The sequence below is a fragment of the Rhamphochromis sp. 'chilingali' genome, assembly GCF_963969265.1.
Source record: "Rhamphochromis sp. 'chilingali' genome assembly, chromosome: 12".
Taxonomy (NCBI): Eukaryota; Metazoa; Chordata; class Actinopteri; order Cichliformes; family Cichlidae; genus Rhamphochromis; species Rhamphochromis sp. 'chilingali'.
The window spans coordinates 25,863,992-25,886,905 of NC_137939.1; the positions used below are offsets into that span (position 1 = coordinate 25,863,992).

Sequence of the window (22,914 nt, forward strand, 5' to 3'; positions counted from 1 at the left end):
ACCTCTTTTTTTTCTTCATGATGCCAGTAAGTTCAGCAAGTCTATCTGAGCCCTAAGGGGGCTGCAGGTTTTTAAGAGCTGAGTGAAGCTCAAAACTAAACCACTTCTAAAATTGTACGCTTAGACAGCCAACTGTTGACAGCTATAGAGTGCTACTGAGCGGTATTCACTGACAGACTCATCACAGTGAAGATTGTCAAATCCTCTGACTCATGATGAACTGTGTGTTTAAAATGTCAGCGAAAGAGTAAAGGGCAAATCAGCGCCCCTGTAAAAATGTTCGTGTTAGATCTTGGAACCCCTTAGCTTGCACTCTTCCATTTTCCATCTGACAATAGACAATGGCTGAAACTTTTCCTCCTTCCTCCCCTCCCTTCAATTCCTGCTTCCTCTGTGTCTTCATTTTATCCTGCGTGGCTTCAATCTATCCTCCCCTGCCTCTCTTTATTTATTCTGTTCTCTGTATCTGTTGCACACTACTCCAGTCTTTTCCTGTCATTAACATCGCCATCTGTGCTTCCACTAATGCTGCTCAGAACAGGCTTTTAATGCCTTAGATGAACGTTACGTTGTCAAATAAAAACCGACGTGCGTAAAAGTGCATTTATAAAGCCTTGTAGTGGTGCTTTCTGGCAAAGTAATGAACAAGCTGCATATGCATTCCACTGCGCTTTAAAGAACGACCTTCTCTGTCCCCAAACTTGAAGCCGTGTATAAATCTGATGAGCTCCTTAGTGGCCCACCACCCCCTCAAGATCCCACCCCCTTTAATTAGGCCTAATTACCAAGGGATTAGAGTGATTTAAGGGTGTCGCACAATGCACAAAAGAGTGCAGCACAACTGAAAAGCAACAACATGTCCGAGGTATGGTACATGCACAGACAGAGAGCAGACGCAAAGTGATGCAAAACCCCCACAAAAAATAGGATTATGTGAGAGACTGTACAGAGTTTCAACTGAACTGCAAGACAAATGTGATTTATTTATGTGCACTCACCACTACAATGTAGCGTGGCCGGTACTGGATAGTGCCAAAGAGGCCGAGGATAACGATGATGATGTGGAAGAAGTTGGCGAGGATGGGGGCCCACTGGTAACCAAGGAAGTCAAAGACCTGTCTTTCTAAAGCCAACACCTAAAGGGTGAGAAGAAGAAGAAGAAGAAGAAGAAGAAAGTCAGGTTAACATGCAATGGAAGAAAACCGTCTTTCTCGAGGCTGCAGGGAACTGCAAGAAATGAAACCTGATTACTTAAATCTGGAAAACACCAACGGGCAATAATTAATAATAATAAAGAATCAAGATAAACACTACAAGCCTGTGCTGCTCTTGGTTTATTGAAGACAACATGTGTCTCCCTCAAAGGAGACACTGAGCCACTTGACATGAACAGCTTGAGAGTTTAGCCTCAAACGATGGAAGCACCCAGGGTGGGGTGGTGGTGGTGGGGGGGCAGAAGTTTTATAAAATAAACAATGACAGATTTATTGATTCAGCCCCTGCTGAGCCATGGACTAGATCACTATTTCCAACCTTTCTGCCAATGCCTGCCAGGAAAGAGAATGCTCTGGGATCTTTATGGGAGGTGTGGGCCTTCCTTAATAATACCACTGCAGTGAGCTTACGGTATGTGCTTACAAACAACAACGAATATTCACATGCACAAGAAAAGTAAAACCATCTACAATTTTTAAAAAAAGAAGAGAAATTCCACAGTTTTCCCAGTACAGTAATCATTCTTAGTCCTGCATCAATAATGTTTTAAGGCTAGTTACGTTTAAATAAAGATTTGTTCTAGTATGATGTCTTTGGTTTTTGCTTTATTTCTTCTTTTTTGTTTGAAGAGGACATCAGTCTCTTTCACCTTTCTTTGTAGCTCCAATCTTTCTGTGCAGTATTTTGTGACATGGAAAAAAAAAAAAAAAACCACAAAACAAAGCAAGCTGAACTTTCAAGAGTAGCAGGCCCTATTTGCATCAACGCAATTAGCATGCCATTTGCTGGAAAATACAGGGAGAGGGTGCAAACCGCTTAATTAAAATTCCATTGCCAATCCAATTCCACTCCATTCCCAATGTGTGTGTGTGTGTGTGTGTGTGTGTGTGTGTGTGTGTGTGTGTGTGTGTGTGTGTGTGTGTGTGTGTGTGTGTGTGTGCATGTGTGTCTCAACCAATGATGTGTTTCGTTGGGTGCTGACATGTCATTTACAGCCAAGCGCTTGAAGATGGATGAGAGAGGGAGAAATCTTGTTGCTGCCTCAAAGATAGGAAGAACCCATCAAGCACACACACACACCACACTCCATACACCACGGTGGCTGCGCTCCTTGATGTAATGGAAATGTTACTAGAAACTCAATGAGACATTGTGACAGGGAGGGGAGGGAGAAGATCAATCACTGAGTGATAATTAAAAATGAACGAGGGGAATAAGTCCACAGGCAGGGTGTGAAGTGACAAAAGGGAGAGGTGAGTGAACTGCATCAAGCCTTACCATGCCAAAGTCAACGAACATCCCCACGAACTGCACTTTTCATGCACATGAAAATAAGACAACAGACAAGAAAAGATGGCTGGAAAACTGAGACAGATCGGGCAAATGCTGGGGTCTAAGTCTCTAAGTCTTCTTCCTCAGAAGACTTAGAGACTTCCATCTGCCACTGAAGGTGCTCAAGAACTTCTACTCCTGCACCATCGAGAGCGTCCTGACGGCAAACATCTGCACCTGGTTTGGGAACAGCACCAAGCAAGACAGACGAGATCTGCAAAGAGTGGTGCGCTCAGCCGAACGCATTATTCAATCAGAGCTCCCTGACCTGCTGTCCATCTACACCAAGCGGTGTAAGTCCAAAGCTAGGAAGATTATGATGGACCTCTCCCATCCCAACAATGGACTCTTCTCACTGTTGAGGTCTGGGAAGCGCTTCCGCTCCCTTAAGGCCAAAACAGAGAGAATGAGGAGGAGCTTCTTCCCCCAGGCTATTCGGGCCCTGAACCAGGTGTAGGACTGGACTCTCCCACACACGTCACTATAAGACTGGACTCTCACACACGCACCACCACACATTTCCTATAATCCTATAATTCCTATAATTTATAATCTTTATAATCTTTATAATCTCTTCTGCTATTTGCACATTCTTTACTGTAAATTCCTAAGTTAATTTGTAAATTCTGTAGTAAACTGTAAATTGTAAATATTGTAAAACTTTTTTTCTGTCATTTAATGGTCGGGCATTGTACAGCTACAAGCATTTCACCCCCATGTCATACTGCTTATGGTTGTGTGTGTGTGACAAATAAAATTTGAATTTGAATTTGAAATACATGGTATAAACTCAGAGAGATGGGAAAGGATAAAGGGGGAAAAAAAATCACAAACAACATATGCTAATGCAAGACGACTGAGCCCCCCCAACTCTCCTGATAACTTCTGTCTATCCCCAGAATTGAGAAAGCCTGGAGGGAATGAATAAAATCAGGAGTCATAGATCTTCTGGCCAGCTCTGGGTCACGGTTAGAGAGCTAAATAAAACTGATGCATGAGGACTTCAGCAAAAATTAGATGCAGCTATAGGCTGCAGTTAATTTGTTTGAAGTGTTTGCCGGCTTGACCCAGACCCCATTATTGGAGTTATAATTCAGCTATGACTTTTAGATGCACGTCTGGATAAATATCTGAATTAATCCCTCCCTATTTTGTGAAGACATAAGAGAAGGTTAATAAGAATCAAGTGCTACTCCTGCATCACACTGGCTACAATCAAACATGAAAGAGACCCAGTTTTAAGCCTGATCAATGATTTTAATGCGATACCTCAGGCCGATCAATAATAAATTTTAAATTTTAATAATAAACTTAATGGAAGACAAGCAAACATGTACTGTTTGTGGTTTTAAAGGAGCTTTTTAAAACAGGCTCTTGAAGTTGATACAGATGACTTTCTAAAAAGCAGCTTTTTTAAATCCATAATTGATTGTGTAATGGTTAAATGAATTAATGCGCTGTACTTCTCATGTGGCAGGATGGATATCAGCTCTAGTTATCCAGGCTTGTGCTCCAGGCCGATGAACACAAAGTCCTGCAGCCAATCACATGCAGGAGTATTGAAGGAGCTGCACTTTGAAGTATCTTGCACTCCTTTCCTGCCTAATGATACCCTGTATATTAGCCCATTGTATGGTGGTGTGAGGTATATCCCATCTCCCTGTCAGCCTTCCTCAGCTCCACAGGGAAAGCCTGACATTTTGTTATACGTTTTTTTTTCTTTTTTCTCCCATTTCTCTTGTCCTTTCAGTTGAGAGGAAGTTAAGATTGCAAAACTTTTTGCTTTGGTCTGTTTATCCAGTATTCACTTTATATTTGTTCTGCTCTCGGTTACTTGCGCTATATTTTTTTTGCCAGGATTCTCCCTGAGGTTAAAACTGAGCTTTATTACTGTTGCAAGAAAATCTGAAATAAGAACAAATTGACTTCTCATATTTTTCATCTAGTTATATGTTACTCCGAACTCCCCGAGCACCCTTGATCTCAAAATAATTATCTAAGTGGGGGAGTGAAATGTGGGTGGGGTGGAGAAGAAAAGAAATAACGGGAAGAACAGATGATACAGCTCCCCCAAAATGTTGTGCGCTAATCCTGGTGGAAGAAAAAAAAAAAGAGATCAAATTCTATTAACCAGCTTTTATTCTCTTTGGCTAGATAAGTGAAAATAGCCCCGGGGTCTTATCTGCGTGTGCTTGGCACAATTTCTGAAAAGGCTAAAAGAATGAGGAAAAGTCACGAGGTAATTTTAGATATTTTCTTCATTAAAACTTAGCGTGTCTGTCGGTTTAGAGAACACAGACTGCAGTCAAGTCTACCATCTTTCAGTTCTAAGGTTTTATGCATAACAACGTAAAATAAAAACACAACAAAACCAGGTTTAAATTAGACATAAGATGAACAACAACACATGATAAATGGCTGTGTGTCATTTTTTAAGCTACGCAAAATGCAGAAGCAGTGAGGAAAAAGTACACCCTATGATTCAGCAGCTTGGCGAACCACCTTTAGTAGCAATAAGCTGCTGTTCCTGTATGACTTTATCAGTCTCTCACGTCGCTGTGGATGAATATTGGCCCACAATTCTTTAAAACGTGGCTTCAGTTCAGGTTTGCAGGCATTTATTTCTGCACAGCTCTCTTAAGCTCCTACAGCACTTCAGTCAAGTTGAGGTCTGGACTTTGAATGTGGCCATTGCAACACCTTAAATCTTTTCTTTTACAGCCAGTCTGTTGTAGATTTGCAAACCCTTTGGTTTGCATAATTATCCTGCTGCTTTAGCTGTCAAACAAATGGTAAACAGAAGAGTTCATGATCAACTCAATGACTGTGGCTGCCAAACAAGCCTGAATCCTGATGTGCTGTTTGCTTTTCCAGATGTGGTGATGCGTATTATGGCAAACATCTCCACTTTGGTTTTGACTATCCAAAGGACATTGTTTCAAATGTTTTGTTGTTTGTTCACATTAAACTTTGTAAACCTAAGCCATATTCTTTTTAGAGACAAGAGGCTTTCTCCTTCTAAACAAAGCATATTTGGTCAGTATTTTTCTAATTATACTGTCATAACCGTCAACATTTCACATGCTAACTGAGGTCTGTAGAGTCAGAATTGTTGCTGTTGGGTCGCACAGCGTGCAGTGTTGCACACTCTGATCTTTGGGTGAATTTGCTGACATACACACTCCTTTCTCTTTGTAAAATGATGGACTTGAAATTGTCTGGAAATGGCCTGTTAACGCTTCCTAGATTGACGGGCAGCAGCAATTGCATCTCTAAGATCATTACTGATGTCTTTTCTCCTTGGTATCATGTTAACAGACAGTCGAATGCTCCAAACAAGCAAAATCTCAAAACTTCTGCTTCTATAGAGACGCTCGGGCTTGCTGATGATCACTGAATCAAGTGCATTTAAATAGCAGCATCTGGCTGCTACTTACCCTCTTAATTCCTCAGGAATCAGCGAGAAGTTTTTCACCCACTGCTTCTGCGTTGTGGTTTAGGTTTTGTTAAATTGTTTGTCAGGTTTTATTGTTCATCTGACGCTGTATTTACCTGATTTTAAGACCGGTTGATTTTTTTTTATTGTGTCCTAATACTAAAACCTTAGAACTGAACTGGTGTACTTATCTTTTACGTATAGAAGATGGATGTTACATTTGGGTTTCAGAAGCAGCACCAAACAGAAATTGCCTTAACGCTGCATTTTTTTCTAATGAGTAACAGAGGTCAACTCTCCTTTGGATTCAGAAGGAAGTCTGATTATATAGAAGTCCATGGAAAAAATACCTCACTGCTGATGTAATTTATAACCTCAGTAAACACGCATTAAAGCTTTCAGTCTCTTGCCTTATTTAGCGCAATGTGATGTTCATGATGTAAAATACAGTTTAATTTAGAGTGAAATAGACAAGAAAGCAGAGTGTGCTTTACCGCATGGCCATCTGTTGTCCGTGACATCCATTTTGCAATGTGGCGCCAGCCAAAATGCTAAACTGTTTCCTAATAATTCTTATCCTGACACTGACTTTTTTTTTTTTTTAATATTGCTTACTAATGTAAAAATACACACACACACACACACACACACACACACACACACACACACACACACACACACACACACACACACACACACACACACTGTCCTCAGCACATATGTTATCTGACATGGACTGCTGTCGCGGCTTGGGACAGAAGTCTAGTTAATAAGCATAAAAACCATCCATCCAACAAACATAATTCAGATCCCATGATGTATTTATTACACACAGCCATAGACCTTTTCCCTGAATTATTACCACCAGTCATTGAATTAAAGATCATATAGGCATGAGGCATGTGTGGGTGTGTGCGCGTTGGTATGTGTCCTCTCCTCTGAGAAGCTGCAGTTGCCCTATCACGCAAGCTGCTAACTCAATAATACACCAAGATGACAACAATCAATCAAGGATAGAAAGGCCTTTGCCCACCCCCAAACACACACACACTTACACAAAAGCTATATAGCACAATTAGCCCACAATTCAAAAGGGAGTGGGTTACTGGAGAGTGGGGTGGAATTTGATCAAAAGATACCAATGCTCTTCCAGGAATATTGAGCCGGCTACATAACGGCCCGTAAAAGCCTCCCACTGACCTCTCGCAAGCACAAATGACTCCCTCTTGGGTGACGGAAACTCTTAGTGTGCATTTTGGTTTTGGGTGTGTATATGTGGAGAAGCATGTTGGCCACACATACCACTCCTCCCACTATAAATAACTGCCAATTATGGGATGGGTACGGCAGCAGGATGCAACAAGCACTCCTCACACTTCTACTACTGTCCATTCTGAGTTCTCTCTCTTCTCTGCTTTTTAATATCTATTTAAAGCTGTCAATTACATGGCCATGCAATACCAAATTAGGAACACAGACCTCAGTGCTGCTGCTTCTCTCACTTAGCTGGTAAATATACTCAGTCTCTAGAGGTCTGCATACATGAGCAAACACAAACAGAGCAATAAAGAACACAGCCCGACATTATAGACCCCATTTTCTCCAATATGAAACTAGTGAATATCAAATCCAAAAGACATTTCAATCACCGCCACCTTTTAAATGTGCCACAACAGAAGGAAAGAAGGAAGCAAGCCACACATAAGAGTGATGTGGGGGATCAGAGTGAACCTGTCTGAGGGAGAAAAAAACGTTTGATCTGCATCGTTTGAGAGCTAATTAAGACGCGTATGTGTGCTCAAGATAAGTGGCTGAAATGAATGAAAGGCAGCGTGCTTTGACTGCGCATCCAACCGGGGTTTCAGACAGAGACCGAAACATGTGTCGCGCCGTCTTGGCAGTTGTTTATGATTATTAACTCAAACCGTGTTGCCGTGAGTTCGAGATATCCAGAAAGTAGGGCAGATTTCTGGTGAGGTGTTAGGTGTGATTTCCACCCCGAGCTAGAAGATAGAGGTGACTGCTGACCCTCTCATTTCCACAGCTTCCCACCTTAGCCTGCAGATACCAGAGATCACATCAGTGTTTCTCTTTCTGTTTGTCCTCAGTGAAATGTCCTCTAATAACATGTTACTAGATGTGTCATCAGGATAGGTGTGTGTGTGCGTGTACGTGTGTCCATTCTTTATGACTTTAGGCTGCATGAGTCAGACTCCTCTGTGTTCAAGCGTATAACTCTGACTCACACTGTCAGGCTGAAGGACAACACTGAGGCGAGCCAGGAGATATGAGGGGTAAATTAAAGACAACTCCTACTTATTCGGCCATCTCCCGTTTTCTTATCTCATTGGCTTTAATGGTTGATTTTACTTGCATAAAAACACACGACTCAGTGAGAGCAAGCCAGATAAAATGAGACTCACAGGGCCAATTTGTATGTAATATTCAAACAGGCACTAATGTTTCACGTGTGTCTTGCCCTCTAACTGGCACTATCCTGCCTGCTGGAAGTTACTGGGAATAGAGACAAAGTCAGCGCAAAGCATGGCAGACTATTAAAAAAATCTAGTCCAGATTCATGCTTGTCTCTTCTAATTTTTTGACTTTTCCACACCTAATAACTGAAATATGAGTTCCTGCATGGCCCCGTTAAAGGGGTTGCCAATTTGGGTATTGAAATACCCCTGAGGGGATACTAGTCTAAGGGGTCTGGACGAGACAGCAAATTAGAAAACTTTTCTGCTGCACATTTTATCCGAAATGTCATTTTCATGTATTTTTTTTTTTTTTCTTGTGAATTTCTGGAAGAACTGAGAGACAGGTGGATCAGAGAAACAGGAAATCCCCACCCCACCCTGCTTCTCTCAATGACTATCGCCCTGTAGCCCTCACCTCAGTAGTGATGAAGTGCTTTGAACGCCTGGTCAGAGACTTCATCATTTCTTCACTACCAGACACACTGGACCCACTACAGTTCGCTTACCGTCCAAATCGTTCCACAGACGATGCCATCTCTCATCTCCTCCACACATCACTCACTCACTTGGACACTAGAAGGGGGAATTATGTTAAAATGCTCTTCATAGACTACAGCTCTGCATTTAACACCATAATTCCCTCCACACTCACCACCAAGCTGGAGCATCTGGGACTCAGCTCATCTATGTGTCAGTGGATCTCCAACTTCCTAACTGGCAGACCACAGGCAGTAAGGATGGGCGGAAATGTCTCAGCCTCCACCACTCTCAGCACTGGAGCCCCCCAGGGGTGTGTTCTGAGCCCCCTGCTGTACTCTTTGTACACATATGACTGTGTGGCCACTACCAGCTCCACCGCCATCATCAAGTTTGCTGACGACACCGTCGTGGTGGGCCTGATCTCTGATAACAACGAGACGGCCTACCTGAAGGAGATTAGGAATCTGGAGAACTGGTGCCAGAGGAACAACCTCCTTCTAAACGTCAGTAAGACAAAGGAGCTGATAGTGGACTTCAGCACTAAGCAGGAGAGGAACTACCAGACCCCCGTCATCAACGAGTGCCCAGTGGAGAGAGTGGACAGCTTCAAATACCTCGGAGTTCACATCACGCAGGACCTGTCATGGTCCTGTCACATCAACACCGTGGTGAAAAAGGCCCGACAGCGTCTCTACCACCTCAGACGCTTGAGAGACTTCCAACTGCCCTCCAAGGTGCTCAGGAACTTTTACTCGTGCACCATAGAGAGCATCCTGGCGGGAAACATCTTAACCTGGTTCGGGAACAGCACCATGCAGGACAGACGAGCTCTACAGAGGGTTGTGCGGTCAGCTGAGCGCACCATCCGCTCCGAGCTCCCTGACCTGCACTCAATCTACAGCAGGCGGTGCTGGACCAAGGCCAGGAAGATCGTGAAGGACCTCAGCCATCCCAACAACAGACTGTTCTCTCTGTTGAGGTCAGGAAAGCGATTCCGCTCCCTGAAGACCAACACAGAGAGACTGAGGAGGAGCTTCTTCCCGCAGGCGATACGGTCTCTCAATCACACCACCACACAGTACTGACCCACACATATGGTTCTTACACACACACTGGACTTTCTGGACATTGTTTTTGCACAACACTGGTCACTATATTCTTCATTTCCAGTTAATACTTGTACAGCTGCTGTTATTGTGTATATATTTATTTATATTTAGATTTCTTCATACATTCTTATATAGTTCTATATTGTGTATTGTGTATTTTGTTGTACAGTTATTTTATTTTCAACTTTAATTTATATATTTTATCTTATTCTTCCCAGTTAAATTTACCCTTCATTCTAATTTGTGTTGTACAGTTATTTCATTTTTAACCTTAATTTATATTTTATTCCTTCCTAGTTAAATTTACCCTTTTTAATTTTTCATATTTATTTCCTATCTTATTCATAGCCTTTTCCTTTTTTTGTTTTCTTTAGGTCACGAGCAGTTGTCCAAGCATTTCACTACATATCGTACTGTGTATGACTGTGTACGTGACAAATAAAATTTGAATTTGAATTTGAATTTGAAATCACCCTTTCCATGTGGATTAGGACAATCCTTAAACACGTTTTTCACAGGTTCACTCAGTCCTGAATAACAAACGAAACAGACCAGGTTTAGAGTCAAACGAACATCATCTTGGGTCTGTGTGTCAATATGCAAATGAACCTCAGTGATTCCAAGAAGACACCGTGCTTAAATGAAGTGCGACCAAACTGCTGTTACTAGAGGTAACTACTAAAATGCTTTACTCTGAGACTAAATAAGGAGCAGGACAGTAACAGGGACAAACCATGAATCAGAGGCTGGCTGTCATATCTTTTCTTTTTTTGCTCTGACTTGTCTTTTATTCTGTGACTCCCAGCAGGCACTAAAGTACTTCTCAAAAACTTTCTACAATCCAATTTTTCACCTCTTGCCTGGGTAAAGTTATTATACTCTGGTGGCTGCCTGGTCCTTGTGTAGCAGTGTAACTAATGGTGCCAATCTCAGTATGTGTGTGGTGGTGGTGGTGTGTATGCGTGTGTGTGTGTGTGGCTTTGATTGGGCACATGGAGAGTTGGACAGATAGATAGCCCTTGGTCGTGCCTAGTCTAGCAGAGCTGAGACAGGGATTAAGAGGTAGGGTGCCTTCATAAGCCACTTTCTTCTTCACTGTTTGAAATATGGCCTGCACAATGAAACACAGAGAAGCTAGTGCCTTTAAATATCAATTGCTTAAGTGCTTAAGTGGCAGTGCTCCAACATCATTGTGAAGTTTGCGGACGACACTACAGTGGTGGGTCTTATCACCAACGGTGATGAGACGGCTTACAGGGAGGAGGTCAGCGCCCTGACCCACTGGTGTCAAGACAACCATCTCACCCTCAACGTCGCAAAGACAAAGGAGTTGATAGTGGACTTCCGGAGGTGCAGAGAAGTACACACCCCCATCACCATCAACGGCGCTGCTGTGGAGAGAGTGAGCAGCTTCCGGTTCCTTGGCGTACACCTGGCTGAGGATCTTACGTGGTCAGTACACACAAACAAAACAGTGAAGAAGGCCCAGCAGCGCCTCTTCTTTCTCAGGAGACTGAAAAGATTCGGCATGAGCCCCCGCATCCTCAGGACCTTCTATCACTGTGCCATTGAGAGCATCCTCACTGGATGCATCACCACCTGGTATGGCAACAGCACCGCCTACAACTGCAAAGCTCTCCAGCGAGTAGTGCGGTGCTCTGAACGGATAATTGGAGGTGAGCTTCCCTCCCTCCAAGACATCTACAGGAAGCGCTGCCTGAGGAAAGCGGGGAGGATCATCAAGGACTCCAGTCACCCCAGCCATAAACTGTTCAGACTGCTTCCATCAGGAAGGAGGTTCTGCAGCATCCGGTCCCGTACCAGCAGACTGAGAGACAGCTTTTTCCATCAGGCCATCAGACTGCTGAACACGTCATAGACACCTCAGCTTCACTACTGGAACTTCAACATTATGCACTCCACACTGTATATAAATGCCACTTGTTTTGCACATATTCAACTCTGTATATTTTATATATTTTATTATTATTATTATTATTATTTTATTTTATTTTTTTACTATTTAATTTGTAAAAATGTGTACACACACACACACACACACACACACACACACACACACACACACACACACACACACACACACACACACACACACACACACACAGGAAAATATTTAGTATACACATCCAGAAATGCATACACTATTATACATTGTACATATATTTATTAGTTTCAGGTTGGCCATTCTTGTATTTTGCTCGTTTGTGTTGTTGTGTTTGCACATCTCTGTTGCTTGTGGGGCTCGCACACAAGAATTTCACTCGCGTGTGCTGTGCCAGTGTGCCTGCACATGTGATGTGACAATAAAAAGTGATTTGATTTGATTTGATTTAAAGAGAGGGGAAGAGAGGTGCTCGGGGCATCTCTTTTTTGAAGAAGAAGAAGCTATTTCAAGTATATAAAAAATAATCAACCTTATTTAAGATGAAATATGTAAAACCGTAAGTGTTCCTACTACTAATAACATGCTAATCTGTCAGTGCTACTGGGAGCACGTAAATCTGCCCCTCCTGAAAGAAACGTGACAAAAGCCAGCGCTTTGAACTAACTCTCTCTCTGAACTGTGACAAACCACTTTAAACTTTTTGGATTCTGCCCTGTGTTGTTGTGCTCGCTCTCTCATGTGTTTGCTTTAGGATCAGGTTTTAAACATCTTCTGGACTGGAGGCAACAACCAGCTCAGGTAATTGAGCTTAATCAGTTCAAGTGAATCAAGCTTACTTCATAGCATACGTTCACGCTGAGACTCAGAGTTCTTAGCCTGTCTGTCCACTGACCTCATTACGGGTAAAAGTTGTCCCACTTCCATTTCTCCATCTGCTACGAAGTTTCTTCACCCTGTACTTCTTTTATTTTGAGTTTGCTGTACTTTGCTTAAAAATTATTACATCCACTCTCAGAAATCTTTTAGATGGACGTTAAACATGATTTTGATGAGACAGCAGTCAATCTATAATGTATTTAAATCAGTGTTTGCGCAGCAGACATACAAGACATACTGTCTCAACGAAAAAGCAACAACTGTGAGAGACTATCATCAATAGGCATGGAAGATCAGTTTTCTGCATACCTTTATTTCTCTTGGCTTCTCTGGTTTTGAAGTGGGCAGGAATGTGAAGCTGCAATGTTAAAATCACCTACCTAATCTTTGGAAATTTCATGGTGATTACTACTGAAGCCCCAGAGCCTAAAGAAACAGTATTCAGGACATTCCTAAAAATAATTTCCTCAGAACTTAACTAAGACCTTGGTCCCCGTGGTGGAAATGTACTGAGCCCATCCAAAGGTTCTTGGCAAATCTTTAGTTACAAGTAAGGTAATATTTTTATAGTTAACCTTTAATGCATGCAGTCTTAGAGAATGGAATAATACACCTGGAAAAAATTGGCCAGCACTGAGAGGAATTAGCACATGTTCGTCATGAAGCTGACTCGGTGATTAACACTGAGAAATAACCCAAATGTGTACACTGTGACACCAGAAAGCCTTCTCGTTTCTGGTAAATGGCTGTCTTGCTCAATATCTCTTCCTCTTTCTCCTCCTTCAGATAACATTTTTAAGCTAATCAGGGACAGTAATGCTCACGTTATTGAAGGTTAAACGAGACTTTACTGCATCATCTTTCAGGTAAATGTAGCAGCTCTTATGAGTTTAGCCTCAGACCAGAGGTTTAATGTAAGTTTAGTGGGTATGTGTGCTTTTCTTGAAAAAAATGACAGCAGACTGAATCTTACTTCATCTCCAAAAGAAATAAATTATATCAGGTCACGTTAAAAAAAAGGTTCATGTGCAAAAAATATAAAGTAACAACATCTTCTAGGGAGATGATAGAAGAAAAGCACTACAAGAATAAAGTGGTGATTAAAACCCAAACACATCAACCATAGATGGGATGGTAGAAAAAGTTAAGAATGGGAGCAGCTTAAACCAGCCAATCGTCTCCGCTCTTCTGCTTCATCATGTCCCAGATTTAACAAAGAGCTGTTTAGGTTTCGCCCCAGTTAACAAGTAGGCAATTTAGCAGCGACAGAGGAAATTCTCATCAAAAATATGCAGTCAAGAACAGCAAACAGCTGTCAGCAGTTTGCACCCTCCAGCTCTGCTTTCCATAATTGAGTCAGTAATGTTGCTCTTTTCATCATAATACCATCACTCGTAATCTTTCATCCACCGTAGAGGAAGTTACGCTGCGTGTATCCGTGCTGTCCGACCATTTGATCACAAAACACAATTAGAGCAAAAACATCCGTGAAGTCATCAGCTGCTTGTAAAACAAGGACAGGCTGCCAAAAACTGTGGGGGGGAATTTGAGTGGGATGAATATGCATTGCAGCCATTCAATTGAGTATGATCTGTCAAGATAGTCATCCCAGCTGTGGTGCTCCCCAAGCAATTTATTCGATGCCACACTATAACAAATGACACCACTGGAACCACTGGAATGGAAAGAGAGAAATGGGCTTGCAAATAGTTCTAGTTCTATCTCCATTATAGCTTAATATTGCAATATCATTGATGTGGAACACACACACACACACACACACACACACACACACAGGCACACTGGCACAAGCCTCTGCATGGATGGGCATATGTGCACGGTCACATTTTCCCAGTCCACGGCTTTCTCTCTAAGAACATAATTAATGGTCTAGTAAATTGAAGACATTAAAATTGCAAATAGTTGTAAAAAGGGCAACAAGGGACAAAGGAGATGGGTTTTTTGACAAACACTCATATTATTATAAACTCACATCCATGAGCAATATCGTGACGGTGAAGGTCATCACCTAGCTGCTTTAATCTGTTAAACATCTCATCACGGACAGAGGTATATTATAAACACATTCCAGTCAGGACCATTCTTTTTTTTTTTTAGTCCGAATCAGGGTTGCGGGTGGAGGACTAAGACAGCTGTCACAGGGTGAGAGGTACACCCTGGAGGGTTAGGGTCACAGAAACTCACACCTACAGTCAATTCAGAATCATGCATGGGTGTTTTGGAACTATGAGGAAGCCGGAGTACCCAGAGAGAACCACTGCAGACACAGAAAAGCCTCAGTCTGGTCTTGACCCAGGACCTTCTTATGAGGCAACAGTGCTAACCAATGCATAACCATGCCCGCTCCAGTCAGGGCTACTATATTCAAAAGAAGGCTGTTATTGCCATCTGCACTGGTAGCATGGTTATGTACTGGGACCTCCTCATCTTCACATGTGGGGACACGCAACACTGACCCATTAAAAAAAAACAAACTGAGAAAGCATCAGTAACTGGTGACACAACAGCATGAAGAGGAGATTGAGGTGGACTGCAAAGCGGCTTGCAGAAGCAGCGGTAGGCAATTTAAAGTAATATTCCCTGTAATATGTTAGGCTTTGTCGGTTGAAGGCTATCAGACAAGCCATCGGCTGACGGTTGGCTTGAGATCAGCTGATTCTTGCTCTCAGATAAAGTTTGTGAACAAACCAGGTGGGTCATACTGATTCGAATGTTGGATTTCAGACATTTTTGCGGCACGGTTAGAGGATACATACTGCATGTAAGTAAGGTTATCTTTAGAGTGACAGCTGCCCTGACAAAAGGATGTGAGCCATCATCGTTGCAGTCTAACGCCCAGAGGTTGTCTACTAACACTCATCTCCCTTCTCAGCATGCTAACTCAGATTTGCATCATACATTACCAAGCTTCCTTTTGACAAGCTGGCTTTCATTACCTGCAGGCTCCTCAGCATCTTATTGTATAAGTAAAGGTTTCCCTGGTAACAGCGCACCAGAAAGAGGGCCGGAGAATGAAAGAAAATGAAAGAGAGGGGAAGGGGAAAGTGAAATGTAGAGATCTCAGGTCTCGAGGGTCATGCTCATAATTGGTCTAGGGTGAGAGGTTGAACTACCACAACCGCCCCTCTTTTGACTCCCTGCTTCTCTCCCTCTTTCTATCTGTATGTCTTCCAAATCTCCAGTGACTGTTGCCCCACTGATAAATTAGATGGTAATCAATAATGCAAACATATTCCAACCTGCCCGCGATCCCAGCAGGGGGAGAAAAGAAAACAGGGTGGGTAGAGGGGTGGAGGATACAAAAAGAGGGAAAGAAGATCGCGCAGAGCCTTATTGTCTTTCCACAAAGGATACATGCTAAAGACATTCATTACAGATTCAAGCAGTGCTTCCCATCCCCGAGTACCCAGGTTACATTAAGCTCTAAGGTGAGATGATGACACATTGGAGCTCCAGAAGTCAGCGATGTGACTGTGAATTTATTACGGAGTCACCTTGTCTTGGTGTCTCATTGTAAGCTGTTGTTTAATCAACTTTCCAGCTCAGGTCAGGCATGACCTGTCAGAAACTGCTCTTCTGTGGATGAGGGTTGTTCAGGAATAGCAATCAACAGAGCACCTGGGTCAAGACCACAATCAGCATTGAACACTGGGGGTCTATTTGACAGCACAAGCACAGCACTTACACACATACACCTACGGTACCTAATTACGGTGAACCGCATGACCTTCAAAACGAAAAGAATATGGGCCCATAGACAATATAAGATGAGGTTAAGACCTTCATTTCTGAGATTATCTGAACTAATGGAGCTCTGTGAGCTATAGTCATTTACTGTCAGACCTTTGAGCTCCCCGTTTCACACACAGCAATTTTTGAAAGGAAATAGGCTTCTGCATGTGAACTTTCTTTTAGAAAAATGCTTTTTTCTATTTAGCTAATGCAGTTTGAAGAGCAATTTGTAATGCAGAAAGAATTAATCAATTATAATAGGTTGGGCAGGCTGTTACATTATTATTTTTAAATACATTTAAAAATAATAATGTAATAAATGTATTATTAAGGCCTCATAGTGTGTTCAACTGACTCCAGATTAGTTTGATTTATTAGTTTATAAAACAGGAAGAACACTTAACTACAGTATAGAACAATTCTACATCGGTTGTCCCTGGTCCGTTAGCTGATAGGTGCTGCTCTAGGATTTAACAGGAAATTGTAACCCTCCCCCACCTAGTCCACTTCTTGCAAATCTGTTAATCAGCTTGTATAAACTGTATGATACAAGTAGCAATTCTTCTAAGACCAAAGCACATATCGGGACAGATCCAAAGCTACAGTACTGGACAAATGTCTTTAGCAATTCCTCATTTCTTTATGTTTTGCTGGGAAATAATTGCAGCAATTTGTGGACACATGCAAACATATATGGAAATACACTATGACAATATATAGAATTTATGTAAGTAGACTTCAGGAACAATTCTGAAATCTTGTAGAAGGACATTCATAGCTGTTCTTTGGATGTTGGATGTTCTCTTCCTAACAAGATGATTGCACACTGCTTCAATAATGCTGAGCTCCTGGCTCTGGTGAGGCTAATCCATGACAGATAGAGTTCAATTGTGTGTTTTTCTGCATTAGCGGTGTGTTTGGTATCATTGCCATACTGAAAAATGGAAGTAGTTGCCAAACAGATGCCTTCCAGATGGTATTGCATGGTGGAACAAAAACAAAGTAGTATTTGGCATACCTTAGCATCTTCTACCCAATTCCCTTCCATAAGAATAATCACTTGATCTACTGAAAATCCAGTTGCATCTTTCAGATTCTGTGTCAGCTCTTTGCTGGATTACCTACAGCATAACCTGATGTGCACCTCCCCAGAAATGTAACTACATGTAGGGCTGACGAAGCCTGCAACTGTTGAAACTGGCCTATACAGTACTGTCAATTACTCTTATGCATTTCTAGAAACTTTTTTTGTTGAATTTTGTAAATTTATCAGTGAGAGAGTAACAATTATCATCTCAATGTAAGAAAAAAATTAATGCTGCATCAACCAAAAGGACTCACAAATGACAGCAAATTCATGGAGGGACATTGCTGAAACCATTGGAGTGGATGTGAGAGAATTTACAAAGAAGTGGAAAAACTCAGGGGCAAAAAGATTTAAACAGTTTATACAAGCTCATTACCAGATTTGCAAGAAGTGGACTGGGGGCAGGGATGCATTTCCCTGTTAAGCTTAAGGCAGAGCATGATCACTTATATTGTTTTCAACATCTAACTGCCAGGGGACAGCAGATGTAAATTTGCTATATACTGTAGTAAAGTACTTGAAAAAATGACAATGACTTCAGTTCTGAAGAAGCTTATCGCATGAGAGGTGCAACGTCTTTGAGAAACTTAAAGTCCAGTCACTTTTCTGTCCAAGCTCCTTAGATTACTATGAGATTACTATGACTGACTGAGAGTGTACACAGACCGACCCAAGAAGTCATTTTGCTATTGGTATTCAGTGAATACACAGAGTTTGCGAGGAGTCTAACATACACTGACAACACATTTTGTTTTTGCATGGATAATTCAAGTACGGGTGCTGCCTTAGTCCTCCACCATCTGTGCAAGCCAAAACAAATAGTAAAAAATGTGCTTGTGCCCACAGTGATATAAATCACAGTCCAGAGAAGCTTTATAAAACATAATAGGAGCACCAGAGAGGTGAAGACAATGAGAACGGAGTGGAGCGATAAAGAGCTACGACCATTCATTTTATTCCTGCCGGCCTATCTCCTCCATCAACCTGGCAATGTCAAAGAAATGCAGTTTATTATCACTGATCAGACAGCTACGACTCCAGGTTCACTCAGGCACTCTGTAAAGAAATTACACACAAATGCACTTAGCAAAACCCACTGAGCAGATGTCCGAGGCATCTGTAACTGGGAAAATTAAAATATTCTAGCACTTGCGCTCATATTTCTGTAGTAAATAGCTTTCAAAACATCACGCCACCAGTAAATTTGCAAGGCACGGAAGGATTACACAGCAGCAGTAACCCTCACACCCTGGTTTGCTGGTCTGACAGCATATAGTGTTTTATTGCCACACAATTTGCTCCAGCTGCAGTAATTATTCTTAATTATAGCTGTGCGACACATCAATATCAAAGCTACAGGCCAAGACCTTCCATGTGTTGTGTGCCCGCTAGCACACACAGATTAGTGAGGAGAGAGAGACAGTATGTTAGAGGCATCCAGCATGTCTGAGATCATGAATATTCAGCAGGAAATTTGAATGTTCGTGCCTCCATAAAGCAGATGAGTTAGCAGAGGAAACTGGGGAGAAACACAACCTAAATCCTTTGTAATATGTAGAAGATGACGTGAAGCTTGCCAAGGGATGATGTTGCGCCTTTAGAGATAACACTCTTCAGGACGAGGCGCTCTGTTTTTCTGCTAAAAAACTTTCTTGGAAGTACTTTGGTTGAACTCGCTTTTCTTCTCTGAAGCTTTCTCTACCGAGTATATTCTCCAGCTTTGTCATCAAAAGACTAGAGGAAAAGTGGGCAGTGTGATGCAAGATGTAACACACAAACACTCACACGGTGCTTGTGGGTAGTCTCCTTTAAAGGGTGAACATGAGGTAAAACTTGCAGTTCTCCTGTGCCGCTGTACCGTGGGTGACTTTTTCCTTCCTAGACACAAATTATGCAGCTACTGTGACAACAAGGACATTGTTTATTCTCCTTGCATGTGATCAAATTTAAAAAATAAATAAATAAATTTTTTTAAAAAGCTTCAATTTTCTTCCTTTGCTTGCCTCGTATCGTCAGAGGTCAAACACAGCTGCACTCGTACGAAGGCTCTAATCTTTACCCACCACTAGACCTAATAACCTATAACTCAAAGTTAAGAATGTGCAGCTGTGACTGTGTGGGTGTGTCTGCGAGACGCATCTGTCAGTGTAGCCAGACTAGTTATGTCAGGGTCAATGTTCACTTCTAAGTTCATTGCCTTTGCCCACTGTGATTGTGTGTGTGTGCGTTTGTGTGCTGGCCTGTCTGCCCTCTCCTGAAAAACCACCATGACCACTGAAAAGGCCTCCTTCATCTATCATCAAGCTCCGCTGAGCCACAATAACCATCAGCTCTATTAAGGACAACCTCCTCGTCATTGCAAGTCGCTGACATTCATATGTCTAGACTGGGTCCTGTATCTGACCAATGGAAGTGCTTTACTTCCAGGTCAAGTTAAGGTCAACACCTCAAAAACCCAACCGGTTGATAACAAAATGAGCTCCCTGGTGTCTCTGAGTACAAACAAATCGTTACACAGACGGGGCTTCCTGCCAACGCTCGCTATTCTCTGGAGCTGATCGGGGTTCTGACAACCATCCAGCACTACTGTCTGGAACAGTTAGGCTGCAAAGAGAAGAGGGAACAGAGGCGTTTTCGATCAATACGGGCTCATTATCTGTTGCCTTCTGTCCCAGAGAGATCAGTCCCAGCACTCGGCCTGTTGATGAGGAAAGCGCACCACAATTCAATTAGGGGATGGCCGAGATGCCAAAAGAGGTTTGATCAAAGCACTCTGCCAGGCTAATTAGCACACAGCGGTTCACAAGGGCTTTTTTTTTTTTTTTTTTACATCTGAGGAGCAGAGTATGTTGTTTTGTTAATGGTAGTTTTACCCTTTAATGGACTGGGAATAACCTGGCTCATTTTAAATGCATAGGTTTCAGCCAGGGGAGATTGAGGGTCCCTCTTGCTGCTCTACATACACATGTATATTCATGTGAACACATACGTAGACACACACACACTGCCTGACGACCTTTTCAAAGGTCAGGCAGGGTTTAATACAACCCCTCGCTGCAGTTTAAACGTGTCAATGTGCAGGTGTGTGTATGTGTGTATGTGTGTGTTCCTCCAGACAGGAAGTGTCAGGTCATCCAGAAATACTGCCAGGGGAAAATAAAGCTGTTTCCAGAAGTCTTTGGGGACTTTTTAGGCAGCTAGTTGACAGCTTTATAAACCTCGTAACAAATGGTCAGCCTCCTTCTCTCTAATGAGGCAAGAAGGTCCGAGGACTGTGAAGGAAAAACAGGTGTGTGGTTCAAAGTGGGCTGATAGCCTACTGTATTCGTGCGAGTGTGAGACGATTGTTTGTGTCACCAGTGAAGCAAGTCACATTTTAATCAAGAGGCAACACAAAGACCCCTGTGGCCTAATAAGCAAACTATCAAGAAAAAGTCTGAGTTCCCTGTTCTTCACACTGTGATGAACAGGTCCGAGACACAAAAGAACAGCAAGACACTGAGCAGCAGGAAGATAGCAGGAGCTTAAACAAATATTTAGGAGCTGAAAGAGCGATTGAGCTCTTAGCAGCCTTGCAGTATTTAAAAGGTATGACCGCGAGACAACCCAGCAGCCAGAAACCTAAAAACTGGTGTAAAATGTTGGTTTTAGGGCCAAAAGACTTTACAAATTAGAAGTTGTGGGCTTTGTTATTAAATCCGGATTTTTAAAGTTTGACACCAGCTGATACTTGCTTCCTTTTTGTTTTTAATGCTCCATTTTGAATTCCCTTCCGTGTGGTGCAATATATCACAACTTTCCCATTACACTCTTTGTCTTGAGACGATTTTATAGCTGTGTTTGTTTCTGAAAGTGGCATTTACGTGGGAGCTTATGGTGTGAGCAAGCTGAGTTTTAATGCCATCATAAATAACACTGTCACAGCCTGTCAGGTAAACTTCACTCGGGATAATGGCAAAGGGAAGCTAGCCTCTGAGTCAATAGGAAGCATCATCCGAGACGTATCATCAGTAAAATGTCACAGCCCACACACCACTGATCAGAAACTAAAAATCTCTCAACAACCTTTTTCCTCCTCTTGTTATTAAAAATTCGCAAATTACAGCTGGTTAGAATTTCCAAGAAACACATTTCGTAGAAATTAATTTCAAAATTCACAAACTGACATATTAGCCAATGTTTTACATGAGAACTATACTACACAAATGTGAAATACATTAAGTGGCTATATGAACACTTAAGTAACACCAATACAAAGATGATGGTTAGTTAGAATGATGGTTAGTGCAGGTGGAAGATGGGACTCAATTATAATATTGTGATTAGTATAAATTTGCTCTGTCATATCTCTGTACAGCTGCTTAAGGCTTCTGGTGCTCAGAGAAGTTGAGTTCTTTGGACCAACAACTCATGTCAACACAACACTTCTTCACTAAAACACAAAAGTTAGAAATCCACGATTATTCCCAGAACTACTATGTTTAAATAAACTGGATTCAGTAGACATGACGAATGAAGATTTGTTTTAAGTAGGATCCTACTTAAAGTTAAAAATAAATAAATTATTTAACATGTCCTCATCAGTTTTCAGCATCCTCCAACAGAAGCCGAGCTCCTGCCCATGTAAAAACAGACACTGTATTGGAAACTAATTCCTTTGTCAAACACGCAGTGGCTTCCTCGTAGAATACAACTTCTAACAGCTAAAAAGTGCAGAAGTGTGGAACAACTCACCAGCTGTAAAGTGCAAATAAAGATGAGAGTGCATCGTCCGCTGCAGCAGCCCATTGTGTCAGCGGTGAAAACACGGTGACTCTGGGAGGGGGGAAAAGAAAAAGTCAGAGGAGCTCTCGGTGTGCCGGCAGGACTCAGTGTTGATCCAAGCACCGGCGTCCCATTCTTCTCTTCCACCCCGGTCTCTTTTACTTGAGCCCAAAACACGATAGACGAGAGTCGCTCCGGATGCTCTGGATGTGTTTGTTTGCCTCCGCTCCAGCCGCTCGGCCGCACTTGAGGTGACTGACTGGGAGGGTGGTTGCAAGCCGGTGTGTAAAAAAAAAAAAAAAAGAAAAGAAAAGAAAAAAAGGGAGGAGGGGGTGGGAGGTGGTCGCGGTGGTGGGGTAGTAAAACCGAGGCTGAGACAGGGCTGACTGAGGGCGTCAACTGGTTTCTGACTGTGGCAGTCGATAAATTTCGCGCTTTATAAGTCGAAATATTTTAACACAGGTTAGTTTATTATCGTG

The 22,914-nt window shown here is 42.2% G+C and overlaps 1 protein-coding gene across 2 annotated transcripts in view; it reads right to left on the bottom strand.

The window, feature by feature from the left end:
* nkain4 (sodium/potassium transporting ATPase interacting 4) overlaps positions 1-22,713 on the bottom strand; it is a 57,764-nt gene extending 35,051 nt beyond the window's left edge. For both annotated transcript variants that reach the window (XM_080898061.1, XM_080898060.1), the window contains exons 1-2: positions 22,406-22,713; positions 999-1,136 (exon numbers count right to left, since the gene is read on the bottom strand). In XM_080898061.1, coding sequence (XP_080754187.1) covers positions 999-1,136; positions 22,406-22,459 — 192 coding nt within the window. In that variant the 5' untranslated portion in view covers positions 22,460-22,713. The remainder of the gene's footprint in view (positions 1-998; positions 1,137-22,405) is intronic.
* Between the last annotated feature and the right edge of the window lie 201 nt (positions 22,714-22,914).